This window comes from Pinus tabuliformis, chromosome 9 (assembly GCF_031772625.1).
Source record: "Pinus tabuliformis cultivar Carrire ecotype Pingquan chromosome 9, CPIR1, whole genome shotgun sequence".
Taxonomy (NCBI): Eukaryota; Viridiplantae; Streptophyta; class Pinopsida; order Pinales; family Pinaceae; genus Pinus; species Pinus tabuliformis.
This window is the reverse complement of record NC_142307.1, coordinates 1024176286-1024197180: the sequence shown is the minus strand read 5'-3', so window position 1 is coordinate 1024197180 and position 20895 is coordinate 1024176286. Positions and strand designations below refer to the sequence as shown.

Here is a 20895-nt window from a genome sequence, read left to right as displayed (position 1 = left end):
AAAGGTGCTTGGGCCAGATAGAACAAGGCACATGACCTCCTAGTCTCTCCTTGCGACTTGTAATGTCCACTAAACTCCAAGGATCTTTTGTTGTGCTTGACTGGAGAAGAATGTCCATGAAAATGCAAAATATAACAAGCATTTTTAGGCAATAACACTCAATTCTAGTGCTTTCATGGTGGTGGATGGGTCTGCATGCTATTTCTTGATTCCGATGGAAATTAGAATCTAATTCTTGTCTTGGTCGTTGCTCATGATTATACTAACCTTCTCTGCTTCAAGACTGCTTGTTTTTACTCTCCAACTACTTCATTGTCAAGGGGATACCTATTTGGGTTATCCCACTCGTTTGTTATTTGTCCTTTGACTAGATCATATACTTGCTTAGTCGTTTTTATTTGTCCTTTAACTAATCATATACTTGCTTTTGTCTTTCCTCTTGAGGAGATGCTTTTGACAGCTCTACATTGCCATTGATGTTTTTATTTTTTACTTTTAAGGACCCGTTGCCCTATTTTGGTGATTTTCTCTCCCTCGGTGGGTCCCTCATTGCATTACTTTTAGAATTTTTATTTAATATAGAAGTGCAAATAGGGTACATGTCTCTTTGTTTCCCCTCCCCAAAACAGTAACTTTTATTTTCCACAAAAGAAGACATTGCATTGTTATTACACAAATTACATGCAAAGTCATTGCTTACCCGTAGTTTTGTTTAATTTCGACCTTTGTTTTTCAATGGAAATCTTTCTATAGACCATTTAATATGCAACATGATCTCATTAATAATATATAATTTTAATGTACGAAAAAATATATCATTGTGATAATGTTGACGTTAGAATCGATTGAGATCAACATTTGGACCTTAATGTTTAAAAGTCAATTGCTTGTTTTATTATGTTATTTTTATGACAAACAACTTGCAAAGAATATTATCGAGCTCATTTTGGTTTCCATGGGTTATAACAGATTATAGATATTAATGATATTACAAATGTTTTGAGACGAGAGATAATTTCTGTGTATATTCTGTGCTTGCGAGAAAATGCTTTTCATCTTTTACGTTGTTAGAATTATAAACTTCACAGTTTTTTTTCCTTGAAGTGTTTATTCTTATATTTTCAAGAATCTTTTCAAGCTTTCAGTATCAGTGTTATTATGAAACCCATACAGATTTATTCTTATATTTTCAATAAATATATTTTTCCTAAGGTTAGCAGCAATAAAGAAATAATTTTGATCTTTTCACTTAAAGTTAATGGTGTGATTACTCCATTTTAATAGTGTTGATATTCCAAAAGACATAATGGACGGAAGTAGCATCTCAATTTTTGAGTCCACCAAAAGCCTCTAGTGATTTTTACTAATGCTTGAAGTGGTATAATCTCTATAAATATATTGATTTTTACTGATGTTTAAAGTGGTATAAACAATATATTTAGGTTATTAACAATTATTTGAGTTGGAAAATGCCACTTTGTTAAAGTTAGCCATACCTTTACATTAGATGGAATGACTGAAGCATATCTATGCTCTGGCTCATTCTACAATCTAGTATGAGAGAGTTGTGTAAGTGTGTCTCTGTTCAATTTGGAATTGACATATGTTTCTTTTAAAATAAAAAAATATTTAAATAAAAAAAATCAATATAATAGAAAACAGAAAGCTCATTCTACAATTCAGTATGAGAGAGATGTGTAAGTATGTCTCTGTTCAATTTGGAATTGACATATGTTCCTTTTAAAATAAAAAAAAGTATTTAAATAAAAAAATCAATATGATAGAAAACAGAAATGATCACACGTGTTTGGTTTGGTTTGTTTAATTAAATGTATTATAAAACATCAATAATCTTACTCTCAGTGGTCATACTAAGGAGAAGTGTCCATACCAAAGAGAAGTAAAAATATTTCGCTCTCTCAGCCATAAATAAAATATTTTGATATGAAACAACATAATCTTATATCAACTTTATAGAGAAATAAAATAAGTAAAAGTAAAAAAAAACTATATATGCATTATATGAAGCAATTGGATTTTTTTTTAATTTTTTTGTTATTGTTAAAACTTTTTAAGTAATCTCCCTATTTTATGCCCAAGTAAATTTTGATCCATTTTTATACACACACAAGTATCAAATCTGCCAAAGTGCAAACATTTTATTCAAATTTTACACTCTAAAAGAAGTTTTCACCTCAAGAGATTTAATCCCTCTGGACTATTGTTGGATCTGTGGTTAAGATAGATCTATAGTAGTGTTAACATCACCTAGGACTAGGACTTGCATCGAACTCAATTCGTTGATATGCATTACTTAAACTCACTTAACAAAACAATATCACAATATAATACATAATTGGTTTCATTAACAGAATATGTTCTTGAGGAGATTCAACATGCCTTTCTCTGAGAAGAAACCACACTTGATTTACTTGACGATATTATTGGTATTATCACATATATTATTTTTAATATAAAGCATATATTATGCTAACTTTTTAAATTAAAATTAAACTTTTATTTTGGGGGTAAATTTATTATCTATCGGTCAAAGACAAAACCAGAAAAAGGACTATTCTTTATTTTCATAACCTAAAAAATCTTTAGGCCTAAAAAAATTCAAGATTTTTTTATTAATTCACTTGGTTTGAAAGCCAGAACATTGTACATCTGCTTTAGATAGATCATTCTTTGTGCACATACAAGACCAAAAAACGACACATTTAGCCATCTGTCACACACTACTGCAGAGATTTGACATAGTTTATAATGCCACCAAAAGAATCTTCAAAAAAAATCTTAATATAAAGACAAACTGACAAAGCAGGCAATAAAACTAGATTAAGCTACAATATAATATTCAGTCCAAGAGGGGTACCTTCAGGAGCTGCCTCCCCATGAGTAACTGGAGTTTGTGCTTGCCGTTCACGAACCTCAGCATGCATTTCCTTGCCCAGCCCGTCGGTTCTTTCTTCATTAAAAAAATATTTAATATTAAAAAACCTTAAGTTTTATTTATTTATTTTTAAGTTATAATTAAGATATGAAATCATTACAATAATATATTTATTATAAAATCAACCTGTTATTTGTCCGAACTATAAGAAAGATAACAATCCTTTCCCAATTACTCAAAATAATTTTTTAATTAAATAAAATTTTACTTTTTAAAAATGATAAATTAATATTCTAAAAATATTTTTAAACTAAAAAAATTATACTATTTTTAGATAGACATCATAATATATTTACTCTTTTTAAGATGAACCTCAAATGCATTTACCCAAAATTAACAAGCTCAATTCCAAAAAGTATTTGAAAATTAAAAAAAGCTTGGCCAGTTCAAGAAAAATGGTTACTGATATAAAATCTTATCAACGAAATGAAATGGTAATGAAAGTACAATAAGTAAATAAATCAAGCCGATAAAACTCTAATTACCATTCTCCAAAAAAGTTTAAATCCTATTCCCCTGTATCTCATTTATAAATTGCTCCGCACTAAAAGAATAACTTATACATTGCAAAGCATTCTAATCTGTAATGTATTTATGATCTATTAATCATATTTTAATATATGAAAAATATCAGTATTAACATTGTAAATACATTGTCATAAATAATTATATTTTAATATATAAAGAATACCAGTATTAACATTGTAAATAAATTGTCATATATACTCATATTTTAATATATAAAGAATACTACTATTAACATTATAATAGATGATGGTATCATTAACCAGATTAGGAGACGCCATTGCCTCAAGATCCCTAAGCATTGTCTCACCTGGAAACTCAACGACATTTACTCATACAATAATTATATAGAACTTGCTGACTAAGGAGCACATTTATAATTACATAGCATCATTAAACTAGTCAATCCGATGAGATGTCATGAAAAATGGATGTATATAGGTTTCCAAGATTATAATGCAAAAATGACATGTTCAAATAACCAAATATATCCTATGACCAATATCATGTTGTCATTCATCCATCAATATTCAAAATCACCATGGACGATGGGGTGAAATCATGGTTTAGGAACCAAAATGTACACGTTATCAAATATAGAACTGTTCATATCAAGAGTCAAAACTCGTAGTCCAATCTAAAATGCGACAACTATCGAGATCCAAGAGACTAAGTCAAATATGAAATTCAACGCCTCTGTAATTTTATGTCGACTCAGGTATACTTGCTGTGAATCGTGGTTTACTAAAACTCGAAAGGTTTAAGGGCTGGTTACGTTAACCTAGCTCCGGATCGAACTCATCGGGTTGGGTTCAGACTGATTTGTCGTGGTCGGAGAATTTATATTTCGTGATATATGGGAAAATTATTCTTTTGTATTCTGATGCAATTTTTACAAGTGATAAGGTTACAGGGTAAACGTTTCTATGGGACATTCCTATGGGTTCACTATGGTGTTCCTTGGGATGCCTTAGTCTTTGCCAAATTCTATTTGGTATATTTGACTGGCAAATTATTAAATATATTCTTGAATTATAATAACAATCAATAAATTTCACCCTGAAACTCAACAACATTTACTCATACAATACACAACATTTACTCATACGATAATCATATAGAAATTGGTGACCAATGAGCACATTTATAATTACACACCATTATTAAACTTAGCGAAAATTTGTGAGTCAATCCGACGAGATGTCATGAAAAGTGCATGTGTATAGATTTTCAAGATTATGATGCAAAAATGACATATTCAAATAACCAAGTATATCATACGATCATGTGGTCCAATATCAAGTTGCCATTCATTCATCAAGATTCAGAATCACCATGAACGATGGCGATGGAATTATGGTTTATGAACCAAAATACACACTAGTTCTCAAATAGTAGACTGTTGAATATCAAGATTCAAAACTCGTAGTCCAATCTGAAAACCAACAACTATCAAGATTCAAGAGATTGAGTCAAATCTGAAATTTAACGCCTCTGTAATTTTATGTTATGTTGACTCAGGAATACTTGCTGTGACACGTCGGGGTTGTACTAAAACTCGAAAGGTTTAAGGGTTGGATAGGTTAACCGAGCTCCGGGTCAAATCCATTGGATTGGGTTCAGACTGAATTGTTGTGGTTGGAAAATTTGATAGACTTCATTACTTATGCGACAATCATTTTTTTCATCCTGATTCAATTTTTACAAGTGATATGTTGTTTTATTCTGATAAGGCTAAAAGAGTGGTCAAATTCTACTTTGGTGTATCTGTGGGATGCCCAAACCTTTACAGAATCACAGGTACATGAAATATTTGGCTTGTGAGTTTGTTAAATATATTCATAGATTATAATCAGAGTCAATAGATTTGATCCCAACCTCACCCAAATCATTCCAATAAATTAACAATTTCAATGATTAAAAAAAAATATCACAAATATTACTATTACTTAAAATATTATATATTTTCATATCAGCAAAAATTAAGATGCGATGCATAATTTTTTGTTTTTGTTTTTATTATTATCCTCTTATGTTTAAAATATTCCAATGCTTATTTACGATATAGTCCAAATATTGCAATATTTTTCAGCAATGTCATGAATGCATGTAAAATGTCACGCTCTTTGCTCAACTATTGCTTAAGACTCAATTAACTAAAATTGGATCCAATAATGGTTTGTCAATTTGGATCTAAGTGGGCATCCAACACTATTTGACGATAAAAAACAGAAGGTAACGTAAAGAAAGGTATGCTAGGAAATTCACTGCCATTGAGTGTGTGAGGCAGAGTTCAAACTACCCAATCGAAGCTTTGCTGCTATATGTGATCGCTAATATGATCCAGTTTTTGCTGCTTTGGATCATCGGGTGTTGGCTAGACGCTTGGGGGTTGCTACGTCTCGACTCATAAATTAGTTACGTTGCTATTTCATGATTAAACTTTTGCTGCTATATGTGATCGCTAATATGATCCAATTTTTGCTGCTTTGGATCATCGGGTGTTGGCTAGACGCTCGGGGGTTGCTACGTCTCGACTCATAAATTAGTTACGTTGCTATTTCATGATTAAACTTTTAAACGAGGGATTTTTATTTGTGAAAAATTATTAATTATTTTTTGTTTGTTAGTTTATGTGAGTTTTGAGATAACTAACACGACTAATTTGTAGTTTGAGTAGTATTGATTTAGGAGCATTTAAGCCTTCAAAATTTTGTGGGGATTGCACCCAGCTTATGGCTGGATATTTGCCCACAAAGTTTCCAATCAGTGACTTTTATACCATAGAGTGCCTTAACAAAACACCCTATCACAGTTTGCTCTATGCATTTTGGATAAATTATTAATAATTTTTTAAATTTAATTTTTTTATAAAATATTTATAATAAAAAATTTAAAAAAATTATAAATTAAAAAATTATGCTTTAATTTAAATATTTAGATTTTAATATTTTCCTGTACATTATTTTTTGTAATTTTGTTTAAAATTTGATAAAATAACGAATTTAAGTGGTGAAATTTGCATCATCCAAATGTTCCAGAAAAGTAATATAAATTTTTTTCTAGAAAGAAAATCATGATATTATATTGAGGATATATAAACAAAAATGTTCAGATAGTTCTAAAAGAGTTGGATGAACTCCTGATTACTACTGATAGACTGCATCTCAAAACCAAGTTGAGCAGATAACCATCATGTAATATGAACATGTTCACAACATTTTCAGAAAGAAGCAAAAAACCATTGAACCATTCAGCTGATCGGAAGATAAAGAGCAGTGATGGACGATAGAACAAATTTGGCGGATAAAGAAGAGTCCTCAAAATTTTTTAGGTTCCGCCACCTCCAAAGTGACCAGATGGTGATGGGAAGAATGGGCCGGAGAGTCTTTTGGCGCCCCCACCAGGCAAACGCTGCATCCACAGAGATGAAGTTAAGATGTTGAAAAGAGAAAAACTGAGCAAGGTCATACCAGATTTGTTGTGAGACAGAGCATTTGAAGAAGAGGTGGTAGTTTGTCTCCTCTTCCATATTGCAGAGAGCACATCTACTGGGGGCGTGCCATGACCGCCTCCTCAAGGAGTCCCAAGTTAAATTCTTGTTGAAGAGCACCAACCAGGGGAATAAGATAACCTTGAGGGGGCATCCAAGCTTCCACCAGAAGACTGGAAAGCGCCGATTGGATGAAATGTTTGCAGAAATGAGATCAGAGTAAATGTCCTTTACATTTGCATGTGAGACAGAGAAAGGAAGGGACCAGATCAGGTGGTCATCATTGGTGGATCGCTGGATGCCTCCCTGCTGGAGAGAGGAAGATAGATCGGACCAAAGAGGGAGTAGGTCGATTGGAAGACCAATATCATCGGCATCTCGAAGCATGGGCGAAGGGCCGCACCAATCCTTTATGATACGGTTCCATGTGAAGTAGCCAGATCTGCGGAGGAAAAAAAGAAGAGGGGGAGGAAACTGTAACGTTCCCCTGAAACCAACGAAGGAGTCCAGACCTATGATAATCTTTCTGCCTGTGAAGATTTTCCATTTTAGATTGCTGAGAAAATATCGCTGGACCCTTCTAAAACTGAGCCAAATTGCGGAGCCTCGTTTGATGCCAATAGAATCAAATCTGAACCAGAATTCAATTCCCCTCCCTCTTTGATATTTCTGTCGAATGATGTCGCTCCACGAATTGGTGCCATAAATACCCTTCCAAAGGGATTTACAGATAAGAGCAGCCCCAAAAGTTTTAATGTTCAGTATGCCCCATCCATAAGAAATTTTCGGTAATGAGAGAAGGTCCAGCGTTGCGAGATGAATTTTGCTACGCTCGGCCTTGGCTCCCCATATAAAGCTTGATATATATAGATTCAAAATGCATTTTTATATTATGCCAAATTTAAGTTGTGAAATTTACATAATCTAAATGTTCCACTAATTTTTTAAAACACTAAATCTATTTATAAGTTCAAAAATACATTTTCATGCCAGGCCAATTTTTATAATTATAAGTTAAACTCAGTAGATAATATGAATCCTTAAATTTTTAAGTAACTAGAACTTGCCTATATCTTATTGATCGAATGACATTGCAATCATTAATGATCATATTTCCCTTCCTCCAATCCATGTCATTGTATACTCTAGATTGATGCCTAAGAGGCTGCTTTGTGTTGGTGAGTGCGATCGCCTGTTGGTTAACGGCCTCTAGATGCAGCTCAATGGATTCGCATTTTTATTATTTGCATTGGTAGAACTCCTAACACTGGTAACCAATCTCAAGATGTGTACCACTTCGGTCTCTGATGCTTTTCCCAAGCTTCGTTGGTGGTCTGTGCTACCAACTTTTAGGAATTAACCTACTTATTATATATTTTGCTCAACTTAATGACATTGTCACTTAGATTGCGAGTGAAATCAGCTGTTGGACATTGTCTCCAATCTGTCTCTTGTAAAAGTTTTCTGTTACATTGCTAGAATTTTGGAAGAAAAGTCTTGGACAAAGGACTCGAGAACTTTGCTTTTTCCATACATCAACAACAATTTGTTGAAATTTGGTACCGGAGGATACGTGGTTCCTTAAGGCTTTGATCTTTGATCTTTGACCTAGGGAAAAGTGTCCAAAAGAATTTAATTTTTCTCATAAAGTAACTTTATAATTTTTATAAAGTTAAATCTAATTTAAAAGTGACTTTAAGTGATAAAGTTATTAAGTCTAATTTTAAAGTGACTTTTATAAAGTCAATGAAAAATTAGAAAGGAAAAGTGACTTTGGAAATAAATAACTAAGTGGGTCTTTATTAAAGTGGGGTGAATTAAAAAATAAAAAGTGAGATTTAAATGAGCATTTAATCTCAGCCTTAGATCTCAATCTATTTCAGCCATTGGATTTAGAGATCACCCAAAAGTCACTTGGATCACCCAAAAGTCACTTGGAGTTAGATTAAAGGAGGAAAATGAGGAAAATGTCATTCATTCTTTCATGAGCAGATTGAGAGAAGGAGAGAAGGAGAGCAAGAGAGATTTCTGAGTAGGGAGGAGAAGGAGACAACAGCGTGGCACACATTCCAAGGCAGCAGTTGAGCAGATTTGTACAGCTGATTCAGCACATAGTGAAAGACAGATTTTGGCACGATTTTCGAGGAGTGGTTTGCACAAAAATCGAGGAGCAGTTTGCTGATTTTTTTGCATGCAAAACGAGGGCCGTACAGTGCATTTAATGCTGGCCGTACAGTAGCGTTTAATGCTGAAAGTGGGCACAAAAATCGAGGAGGCCGTACAACATTTATTGCTGTCCTGTTTGCTGTAATTTCCAGTTTGCTGTGAGGCATGGGAAAAGAGATAAGTTGTAAATTTGCTCGCTGATTTTTTGCTGAATATTTCTCATTGTGAAAAATGCAATTTTCAGAAATAAAGAAGAGCTTTCACACTGGTTTTCCCCAAGAGTTGTAGGGGGTTTTTCCAGGGTCACATTGACAAAAAATCTCAGTGTTTAAATGTGTTTTAATGACTTGTTTATTACCGCTGATTTTTATTTCTGCAATTTCCAGCGTTTTGTAAAATTTCCAGAATTTGTGTTTTCAGCAATATTTATTTTTTCAGCTGGTTAAATGTATGGTTATGGGAAAGGGCATTTAACTACATAGGAGAAATAAGGTGAAACTGAAAACCAGGGTGGGAAAAGAGAAATTTCTACACAACTTTCTCAAAAAATCCCTTCGCATTTTCGCTGATGGTTGTGCACTAATCGCTTCTTTCTACAACATTGGCAGCCTCTCTTTGCTGTTACAAAATGGGCGCGGTCTCCTTGAGCTGGCAAATCCTTCGACTCTGCTTCTAGACGTGCACATTTGCCCTATCTTGCAGAACCACGAAAGTTGCTGTCTCTAGATTCCAGTCATGCCTTGCAGGCCTTGCCGAGTCTTCTTTCATTACTTCAATCATTTTGCTAAGCATGCACTGGGCCAAATTCTCCAAAAATGTGATAGTCCAACGACAGTGCCATCAATACATGTCTTGTTCCTCATGAACGAACGTTAAGCCGTAATACTCTCCTTTTATGAACTCTACTATGCATGTTAATTCATCTAGATTTCCTTCTCACAGCAGTGGATATGTTAATTCATCTAGATTTTCTTCTGACAACAGTGGATGTTTGAGGGTACTTATTCCTCATCAAACGTAACCTACAAGTAGGGCAGCCAGTCTGTTTGGGCCCAATAACTGGATCCTGGATCCAAGGGACTAATCCATTTATCAGGCACATAATCAACACGTGGTCAGATATATTAGGGTTTTTTAGTTTAATTATTATTATAATATTGTTGTTTTGAAAGAACTACATTTATTTAGGCGTTAAAAATGTATTTTTCTGACACAAAAGTATTATCACCAAATTTCAACACAATCAAAACGGAATTTAGACAATGCCTCCGTTTTGCTATTCGTCCCAACTTGTTTTCTATATGATGTTCTGTAATTTTTTAAAATTTAGGCTATGAATTTCTTTTTTACGGGAAAGCAATAATTTTCAGCCATTTTCTGTTTATAATTTATTTTAAATAAGGTTTTATTGAAATGAGCATAAAATCATATAGGGTTGAGGTGTCTTCAATTATATATATATAAAATTATTATTATGATTTTTTAATAAGAGATTGTTATTTATTTTATTAAATAATGGTTTTTTTTGAAATTATCTAATTAGCCGTCAAGAGAGTTATCATTGATTACTATCTATAATTTAGATACAAGTAAATTCATTATGATTATAAAAAAAAATCACATCACTTAAATTACTAAATAATTACTAGCTAATCACTTAAATTACTAAATTATTACTAGTTAATCAAACTTTTATTTGCCAAATATCTCTGGATCTTGACAGATTTCTTTACCTCTCGAAAAACAAGCAAACTCTTAATTAAACAAAAACATTTTACCACATTATATTATATATATGTTCAGGGTAATTATATTATATATTTTCAGGGTATTACTTTTATTGAATATTGTTTCTTTAGCCTGTAAATCCTGGGCGTTTTGCGCGGGTCGTGTTTTTACTTGATGGCTTGGTTAAATGAGCCATTACAATGGTATGCGATTTTTCCTGTTAACTGAATGTCAACGCTTTTGCCTGGAGGCATACCCCAAAGTGCGTCCAGTTCCATTCCAAATTTCTATCTGCATTTTTTGTACTGCCGTCTACGCACCCTGTGTTTCTGCATCCGGTATACTTAGTGCATTCCATTTGCAATATACAAGAAGAAGAAACGAATGCCATAAACATTATAATAATAATAATATTAAAAAAGATAAGAAAACAGACAGAAATCACTGTTGATGGCCGAGGAAGCAGTTATAACAGAGCGCCCACAGACAAACCGCATTAACCTCTGTTTAACTAATGATTGTCAGAAATCACTGGAATCCAGTCTCAGGAGCCACTACTCGAAAATTCTTTGAAACAAAATGCAACTCTTATTTAAACTTCAGAGTGTGTGGGGACCCACTCTGGTCGGGGAAAAGAAAAATGTAGACGATTGTAGCAAAACAGGTTGGACCAGCTCTCGCTCCGTAAATATCGCGCCCCCCAATAGAATGACTATTTATTTGCTATCCCGTAAATCATTCTCAACAGTAGTTTGCAAATTTGTTTTGTTTTTGAAAATTATGGAAATTTTTATTAGTTTTTGATAAAATTTGGTAGAGATTTTGTAAATCTAGATTACAGTTATTAAATTTCAGAATTTTGGGTGCTTTAGAAGTTTTTGATGATCCTGAATCTATTTCTACCATCTCATAAACGAAACGAAAATAACATACAGTAGCATCATTCTCCTTAAAACAAGTAGCATCATTCTCTTTGAAGTTTTACCTAATGTGTTTTTTTGCATTTTTAAACGTCTTTGACAGTCAATTTTTTTTTTTAAGATACTTTGAATTGCCCATCATCATAATTCTAATAAGTGGTTTAGATTTTAGTTAACTATAAATTCTAATGAGTAATTTAAAGATATCTCAAGTTAGATAATCTGCTTAATTACCGCACCTATTTCTTGTATTCCTTGGTCCGCTGACAATGAGTTTCTTATAAACACAAAAGAATACAATAAAAAATTATAGTGGTATTTTCTACTCAAACACTGTTCACATATATTTCGTAAACAATTTTTAGTATTATAAAGTTGAATTAATTTCTTCTTCTAGAAATAACTACTTCCAAGAATTATGAAAAAAATACGTATACCATTACTCTCTATATAAAAAAAATAACACCAACAAAATAAATTTGAAATTCAAAATTTGATTCTACCCTACCCCTATAGATACAAACAAACAAACGCTGCTGTACTCATAAGTTGTTACAGTTTTACCAGAAATGTCTTAGCCGCCGGCTGACGTAATCGTTGCATAGAGAGTAGTGTAATATCTGTTTAATTCGCCGGTCCAATTGATTGGCGGGAAAATTTCGGTGCATGCCAAATCGAGTGACCACCATCATTACATTATCGAGAGTAGTCTAATTGCGGTTGAATTCGCCGGTCCAATTGATTGCCGGGAAAATTTCGGTGCATGCGGAATCGAGTGACCATAATCGTCACATTATCGATAGTCGTAGTATTTTTTGAAGTTTTGGGTATATTTTTCAGTTATTTTAATTTGAAATTGGGCAAAGATGGTTTATAATCATTTAAGTTGTATACTTTTCAAAAACATTTTATGATTACTAAATTTATTTATATAATCCAAAGTATATTATAAATATTCGAAAATCAAAATTTTGCCATAATTATATAGTTATCCGAATAATTAAATGACGCGTCATCGAGAGCATGAAACGGGCTGATTCAATAAAAAGAGTATGAAGAAGCGTGACCTTTTGGAACAACCCTGCCAAAGTAATCTCGTCCAGGCATGGGTAAGTGAAGTTTTTTTGGAGTATGAAACAAGCTGTATTTGTATTAATTAGATGGATCATGTACATTAGAGCAACATTTTTTTGCTTGGATCATCTTAAAACCCATAAAATCTAGGTTGCTTGTTGAGTCAATCTCTTTAAAGTGATCTTATCATACAGTGAGAGAAAGCAATAAGAATTGCACATGGAATATAGCGGATATATAAGAGAATAGTTAAAACAGTGAGTTCCATCAAAATAGTTTTGTGATGAAACCTTATTAACCCATATTCATAGTGAGTCTTATAAAGAAACAATATTACCCTTTGATTCCATTTTTTACCTGTTACATACAAAAAAAGGAAAAACGATTATAAAAAAAAAGGTTTATAGACTATTTGCAAAGACTATCCTGGAAACGTGAACTCCACGACGCCCATACTATTGTCTTCCATAAGTATATCCATTTGCACTTCTCCAACATTTCCTTGCAGTTTTTTCCTTGACCTTGAGAGCGCATCTGCACGCTGGTTATGTTCTCTGCCAGTGTGGTTGATAGGAAGCCTCCCTAGTTGTGACCAAAGACTTTCAATTCTCCTTAACCAACCAAGAAGAACTGATTGTTTGATCTGTGCCTTACCATTTACATGATCCAAGATAATCTTTGAATCCCCATATATATGGATCTCGGGGATATTGAGAAATTTTATGAGCCATAAGATGCCCCATAGAGCCATTGCCTCAGCCTTGTTATTAGATCCCATACCAGCATTCCAGTGGGCTCTGTATTGTAAATCCTTTGACATTGCTATCCAGAATCCACAACCGCAGACATTATTTTGTGCCACACCATCGAAAAAAGCAATCGGGTACACCTTGAGAGGGCAGTTGCTCCTTTGTTGTTTTTCTTTTGGAACATTTTCTTGTACAGGAAACATTGTATATAATGATATAATCTTTTCATATACCAGTCCGAAATCCTCGGCCATGTTCTCAAATATGAATTTATTTCTCCATTTCCATATAGTCCAAAAGAAAAGGGCAGAATTATCCTCCAGGTAGGCCTCTGTTTACTCCACCACCCCATACAATCTGCAATGTCAAGAAATTGATTATAAGGAAAACTGTAATGCATTGCTAATTTTTCCCACACCTGGATCACATGATGACACTTGAGGAACAGATGATCATTGTTTTCTCCCTCTTGTTTGCAAATCACACATATGCTTGGTCCATGCCATTGTTGCTTTTGCAAGTTCTCCCATGTGAGGTTCTTGTTGTGGTATACTAACCATGAGAACAAAATGATTTTGATAGGGATATGATTTTCTTAGAGGGCATACAAAATCGGATTCTCCATGCACCTGCCACCTCTACCACACAGTGTAATATATACATCAGCCACCATAATATTTTCGGACTTCATTCTTCCCGACCTCAACAGTGTATCACATTGTTCCTCCTGGCGTATACTCAGTGCTTTAAAGCCAGCACTAATTCGCTTCCATTCCATAGCCAAATTACCGACCATCACTAGTTCTTGTTGCATTTTCCATATGGGGGATCTTTCCCGCCATGAATTAGTTAGTCGACTCCAGAAATATATGCCTTTCCCATATAAAAAAGCAAGGAATCAGATATACAACAATCCCCACCGGCTCCTAGAATTTGATCCACCCCAATGATGATAGAGTGACCAGAACCCATATTCCACACCAAATGTTGAATAAAAAATTTTGCAACCTTTTGCAAACTGCGCCATATGGCCGATCCACATGAAATACCAATACTGTGCTTGCGGAACCAATATAGAAATCCCGTTTTTTCATATATATTTGTCTGATCACCTTGCTCCATATTCCAGACCCAAAGATAGCTCGCCATAAGAATTTCACCAGCAGCAAAGCCCCAAATGTTTTAAGATTCATAATACCCCAGCCCCCATTCTTTTTGGGCAAGCAATATGAGACAATTTGGTCAAGTGGAATTTATTCTGTCCATTGCTACCAACCCATATAAAATTGGCAATAATACATATGATTTATGCTATTTATGATGGCCATAGGGATGTGAAATAAGTGTGCCCAATATACCCCTAGTTGGGTAAGAACAATACATATGATTTAGGCTATTTATGATGGCCATAGGGATGTGAAATAAGTGTGCCCAATATACCCCTAGTTGGGTAAGAACAATTTGACTGAGAATCACACGTCCACCCAGAGACAAGCAACGAAATTCCCATCTGGAAACTCGTTTGAAAAACGAGTCGACCAACCATTGCTAGTCAATGTTTCTATAGCAATTTGGTTTAATGTGATATAGCAATTTGGTTTAATGTGATAACGAGATACTGCATACCATTCTGCATTGATTCCGCCTCAATACTGAAGAGATTTTTAATATAATCAATGATTTCCATATCATCCAAATCATGATATACTTTAGATTTGTGCAAATTCATATTCAAGCCAGTAGCATTAGCAAATTTATTAAATATATGAAAAAGATTCAACCATGTGAGACAATTCAGCATACCCATGATGAGCACATCATCAACAAAAAAACCATGTGAAATTTTGATATTTTCCCCATTACCAATGCCAGAATTTGGTCATCATCCACCACATTTTTGACCCGCAAACTCAAGCCGTCCATAGCCAGGGTGAACAAGAGAGAAGAAAGTGAGCAACCCTGTCGCAGTCCCCGTCCAACCTTGAAAAAGCGATTAGGGTATCCATTGATAATGACTGCATAATTTATATTCAAAACACAGGCCATGACCCAATTCACACATCTGGGTTGCAGTCTAATTTTGTGCAAGACGAGTCGCAAATAGCCCCAATCTAAACAGTCATAAACCTTCTGAAAATCCACCTCCATAATGGCAACATTTATGTGCTTTATATGTATCGAATGCATACATTCCTGAGCAATGGCGACGGCATCATGAATTTGCCAATCTTCTTAAAACACGTATCGCTCAGGTGATATAAATTTACACAGTATGCTCCGCATCCGGACAGCTATGGGTAAGTGAAGTTAACAGAATTATTAATCGCGTTCCCCAGACAAAAGGAAGACTGGCGCCTTTCTGTAAAAACAAAGGAGTCACAAAACTAATCACCTCATAAAACTTCAAAATTAATTACTTTCTGTTCCTATTCAAGTAGAGTGGGGTTTCATTAAAAAGTGAAATGGTACCATTTAATGGGAGCAATGAAGTAGATCGTCTTAAAAGTGTAAGAAAAAATGACTCGAATAAAATACGAGTAAGGAAGAGATTTTTGGCAAGGTTATTTTCAGTGTATTTTTGGCACCCTTAAGTTTTAAGAGTGACTAGATGATATTTTGATTAGTCTTTATTTTATAATTTATTCACCTATTTTTAATTAGGTATTTTTTTATTAAATAAATAATATAATCATGTTGGATTCTGTACAGTTTTTGAAGGTTTGAAAGTACATCTCAGTAATATACTAATATATGTTTTTGGTGATGTTATATCCATTTTTCATAAATATTGTTTTTCACTACACAGGAAATTGAAATTATAAATGTAAACATAAATAAAGATATATGAAGACCTTATTCAAGATATTGACAAAAATAAAATTAAACCCTAACACAGACATGAGAGGAGAGAATTGAACGTAGAGGAGCGAATTGAGGATCATACCCCAGTGTCCAAATCCACATCTATTCATGGTGGATTGGGTTCTCTCTTCGCAACTCGAGCTTTATCTTCTGAAGTTGCTGCCTTTAACAACAACCTCTTCTACTTCCACTTCAGCTCCCATTCTGGCTCTATAACATTTAAAACCCACAAAACAATGTGCTCGCGTGGATCATGTACTCTTTTCCATCTCAGAAATTTTACCTTTCCAATCATGGCATATTTCTTACTAGGTGAATTCTACATTAATATAGCGGTCAAACATTTCATAACATAATTCTAGCTGCTAGTAAAACTTAGCTGTTCTAGTGGGTATGTAAATGGGCGGCTACTTTGTAGCCCCTTGATCAAAGATGGCAGTTTTGAGTATCTCTAGTGATCACCGTATCTATTTTCCATTATCTGCATATTCTTATTTAGAGCGTGCCTACTTTTAAGTTATTACTTGTATCCCTAAGTGTTTATTCAATATTTTCTGACTGAGTCTCTCTTATGCTTGGCAGGTGGCTGCAAAGGCCATTGGAGCAATACGTACTATGATCATATTTCCTATTTTTCCTTATGTTATTCTTGCAATCTTCTACATGTACTGGGTTGGAGCAGCATTATATCTTTTAAGTTCAGGCGAAATTCGTCAGAATAACTGCAATTCGGACTGTTGTGCCTATGATCTTGTTGCCAAGAAGGTTAAATGTGACGATTGCTGTGGTTACAGCATTCACTATACCCACCATATTTCTCTAGCCATCATTTTTCATATTTTTGGATGTTACTGGATTACCCAGTTTATAATAGCATGTTCAATCACTGTTATTGCTGGATCAGTTTCTTCTTACTACTGGGCAGGCGGTGAAGCTTCTGTAAGTTTCGGTGTCTTGTTTACAAGGTTTCCAGGCATTTTAATTTATTGTATTCTTTATTTAATAAATGGGAAATTGAAGTAATAAGAGCTATTGTGACAGGAAATGCCATTCCTTCCTGTTATTTCTTCAGCGAAGCGACTTTTACGCTACAGCCTTGGTTCCATGGCACTTGGTTCATTGGTAGTATCAATCATTGAGTCAGTTCGCTATATTCTTGAGTCTGTCCGGCGACGATTGAAACATGTAGAAGCCGTACCAGGAGGCTGCATTGCGAAAATGATGTGGTGTTCCGCACAATGTTGCCTCGGTTGTGCTGAGTGGACCATAAAATTTGTAAATCGTAATGCTTACATCATGGTGAGAGACCTGAGAAAGCTTTCTCCAAACTCTCAACCTCTTTTGTTTCTTCCACACAGCATTCTCTCAGTAACATGACATGTATTTATCAGCAATTATTGATCGCTGAACAAAAAAAATCTTTGCATCTTATGCAGATTGCTATTACTGGGAAAGGTTTCTGCACAGCTGCTGGACAGGCAACTGGATTGATAATGAACAACATATTAAGGATAGGCGCAGTTAATGTTATCGGAGATGTTATTTTGTTTTTGGGCAAGATATGTGTTAGCCTTACATGTGCCTTGTTTGCCTTCCTCATGTTGGACACGCACCGGTACAGATCCGCTCATAATAAGATCTCATCCCCATTGTTTCCTGTCCTGGTGAGTTAAAAATACGCTGCTGCAAAGTAAATCCACATGGGCTTTCTGAATTTGGATTATCCCATGTGGCTGGCAGGAAGATGGAATCCTCCTACTCTCACAAATACTCAAGTTTCTACTCTCACAAATGATATGATGGAGACTGAAAATATTAACTGTATATGTATATTTCTCATTTGAAATATATAACATTATAATTATGGATTTAAAAAAAAATCCATTTGAAAATTTTCTTTTAAAAATTTAATACCAGTATAATCATTTCCAAAGATATTGTATCTATATTAGTTTATCTCTTTGTCATAGTGAGCAATATTTACCTGCAAAACAAAAATCTAATGACTTTTGCATATGTATTATGCAGGCTTGTTTGTCATAGTGAGCAATATTTACGTGCAAAACAAAAATCTAATGACTTTTGCATATGCAGGCTTGTTGGAGCATTGGGTATGTTATCGCCTCCCTTTTTTTCGCTGTAGTGGAGATGACCATTGATACAATAATATTATCCTTCTGCCAAGATGCAGAAGAACATCAAGGAATACCACAGTATGCGCCACCCCTCCTTACGGAGACCTTGAGAAATCACAGTGAGATGCAACGGCTGACACAGTGAAGCCTAATGAGACAAGCAATGGCTTGCCTTCTTTCAACTTATGAGACAACTGGAGCAGATATAGCAGATGGACAGTGGCTTTCCTTTTAACAATTTATAAGCCAATATAACGAAGCATTGGGCGAATCATATACCCTTTTACAAGGAAATACGATTGCTTTGATTTGGTTGCCAATACTTTCCACCAGGTCATTTTCAAATATTTTGAAGTCTTGTTGTATATCATTATCAATTTGTTAAGATAGCAGAAAATTCATTTCCTTAGGTAGGTTGTTTCAAGTTGATTTTTGCTAACCAGGTTTTTGAAGGTCAGACAAACATAAATTTCCATCCAAATGTACAATGTTTTTCGTATAAGAATTCGAAAGTGGAGCAATTGCTATTGAGTGATTCACACTTTCCATCATTTCTGTGTTTGTGTTCGTCTGAAGGGGCAATGTAGCTAATGTATAAATCGAAATTAATTAGCATCTTTGTTAGCAAGGCAGGTTCTAATTTTGATTGTATACAATTTTTTTTTTCCATCTAGAATGAATGGGGGAGCAATTACCTCAGAAATGTTGACAATTATAAAATTGTGCTTTAATATAGAAGTACAAATATAAGGCAACTGATCTTGGACCTGTTGGCTTCATTGGTTCTCCACCTGCATTATAATAGATGTTAGTTTGCAAAACAAATAAGATTCTCCATAGTAGAATACATTGGACTCCCTGGTGGAAAATTCAAGAAATCTTAGAATTTCATTGGTTCTCGACTCTAATTATAATAGATGTCAGTTTGCAAAACAAATAAAATTCTCCAAAGTAGAATACATTGGACTCCCTGGTGAAAAAATTCAAGAAATCGTAGAATTTCCCAGCAAGATCCCCTTTTAGTGGTCTCCTTTGTTTATAGTTGTGGCTGCTTGTAAAGGGCAAGTGCTATTTTATGTCAACTTTCATTTAGCCTAATCTTTGTTGATGCCTGGGACTGAGATATCCAAATAAAGATCCACTGCATTTTGTTAAGCACATTAGTAAAATCAAAAGCTTAGTGGACGAGGAGCATAGTTTATGGCTGATATATTTCCTTATCACATGAGTTACATTAATTGGCGTCTATAAAAATAATTGTATAACCAAGATCCCTTAAACACTGGTCATCGCCAAGGCCTCAATTATTTAAGGAATATTTTTCCTTGAATTATTCTTGGAACTGCTTTTTGTGTTGCTTTTCAGAGCTGTTATATGAAGGTATTTTGTGTTATTATAATTTGTGAGTTGCTTGATAAATTATTTAACATGTTTTTTCTCCATGTTTTAAAACTTTGACTCTGCTTTGGAAACAGCTGAGTGGGTTGATAAATTATTTAACTCGTTTTTCTCAATGTTTTAAAATTTTGACTCTGGTTTGGAAACCGTTGAGCGTGAGCGTCGATTTCGATTCGGCAGGTTTGATTTCAATGACTCATTATTGTAAAAAATAAAATACATTAAATGAGAAAATAATTTTAAAGATTTTCATTCATGTTTCCAAACACAAAACTTTAGAATATAGAGAAGACAACATATGAGGAAAGTAGGCTCATGAATATATCCATTATATCAAAATGACCGCTAGATTTTTGAAATTCCAAATATAAATTTATTTTTTTTATAATTTAAAAAAATAAAATTTATATAAAAATTAAAATATATGAAAGTTCACAAATTTATAGTTGTTGAATTGAGGCTTTTGTGATACATATCAAGTTTAAGATGCTAAGCTAGATCTGATTCTTCAACTTACCCTGAGGATGAACCACACTCGCTGGTTCGAAACGGCGTCGACAAATGAAATTGCTTGTGATTTACGCCAAAAAATCTCTCACTAAATTTTTAGCTTTTATAAAATTTGTAATATATAGTACTTATATAAAATAAATAATATATAACATTTTTATTTTTTTATTAACTTTATCCATTAATTTTTTTATATAATTTAAGTTATAAATATATAATATATAAAAAATTATATATTAAAACAAAAGTAAAGTTAGTCGATAAAGTATATACATTTAAGATTAATACACATAGATTAATTTGACTACTTACATAAAGCTAATAACTTAATAAATTAAAATAAATAAATTAAAGTTGACACCGTAAGACCATAATTTAA

General features: G+C 33.7%; 1 protein-coding gene across 1 annotated transcript in view; it reads left to right on the top strand.

The window, feature by feature from the left end:
- LOC149152194 (choline transporter protein 1-like) overlaps positions 1 to 19159 on the top strand; it is a 119450-nt gene extending 100291 nt beyond the window's left edge. The window contains exons 7-10 of the mRNA XM_089445092.1: positions 17056 to 17412; positions 17515 to 17772; positions 17910 to 18137; positions 18568 to 19159. Coding sequence (XP_089301218.1) covers positions 17056 to 17412; positions 17515 to 17772; positions 17910 to 18137; positions 18568 to 18753 — 1029 coding nt within the window. The 3' untranslated portion in view covers positions 18754 to 19159. The remainder of the gene's footprint in view (positions 1 to 17055; positions 17413 to 17514; positions 17773 to 17909; positions 18138 to 18567) is intronic.
- Positions 19160 to 20895: the final 1736 nt, after the last annotated feature.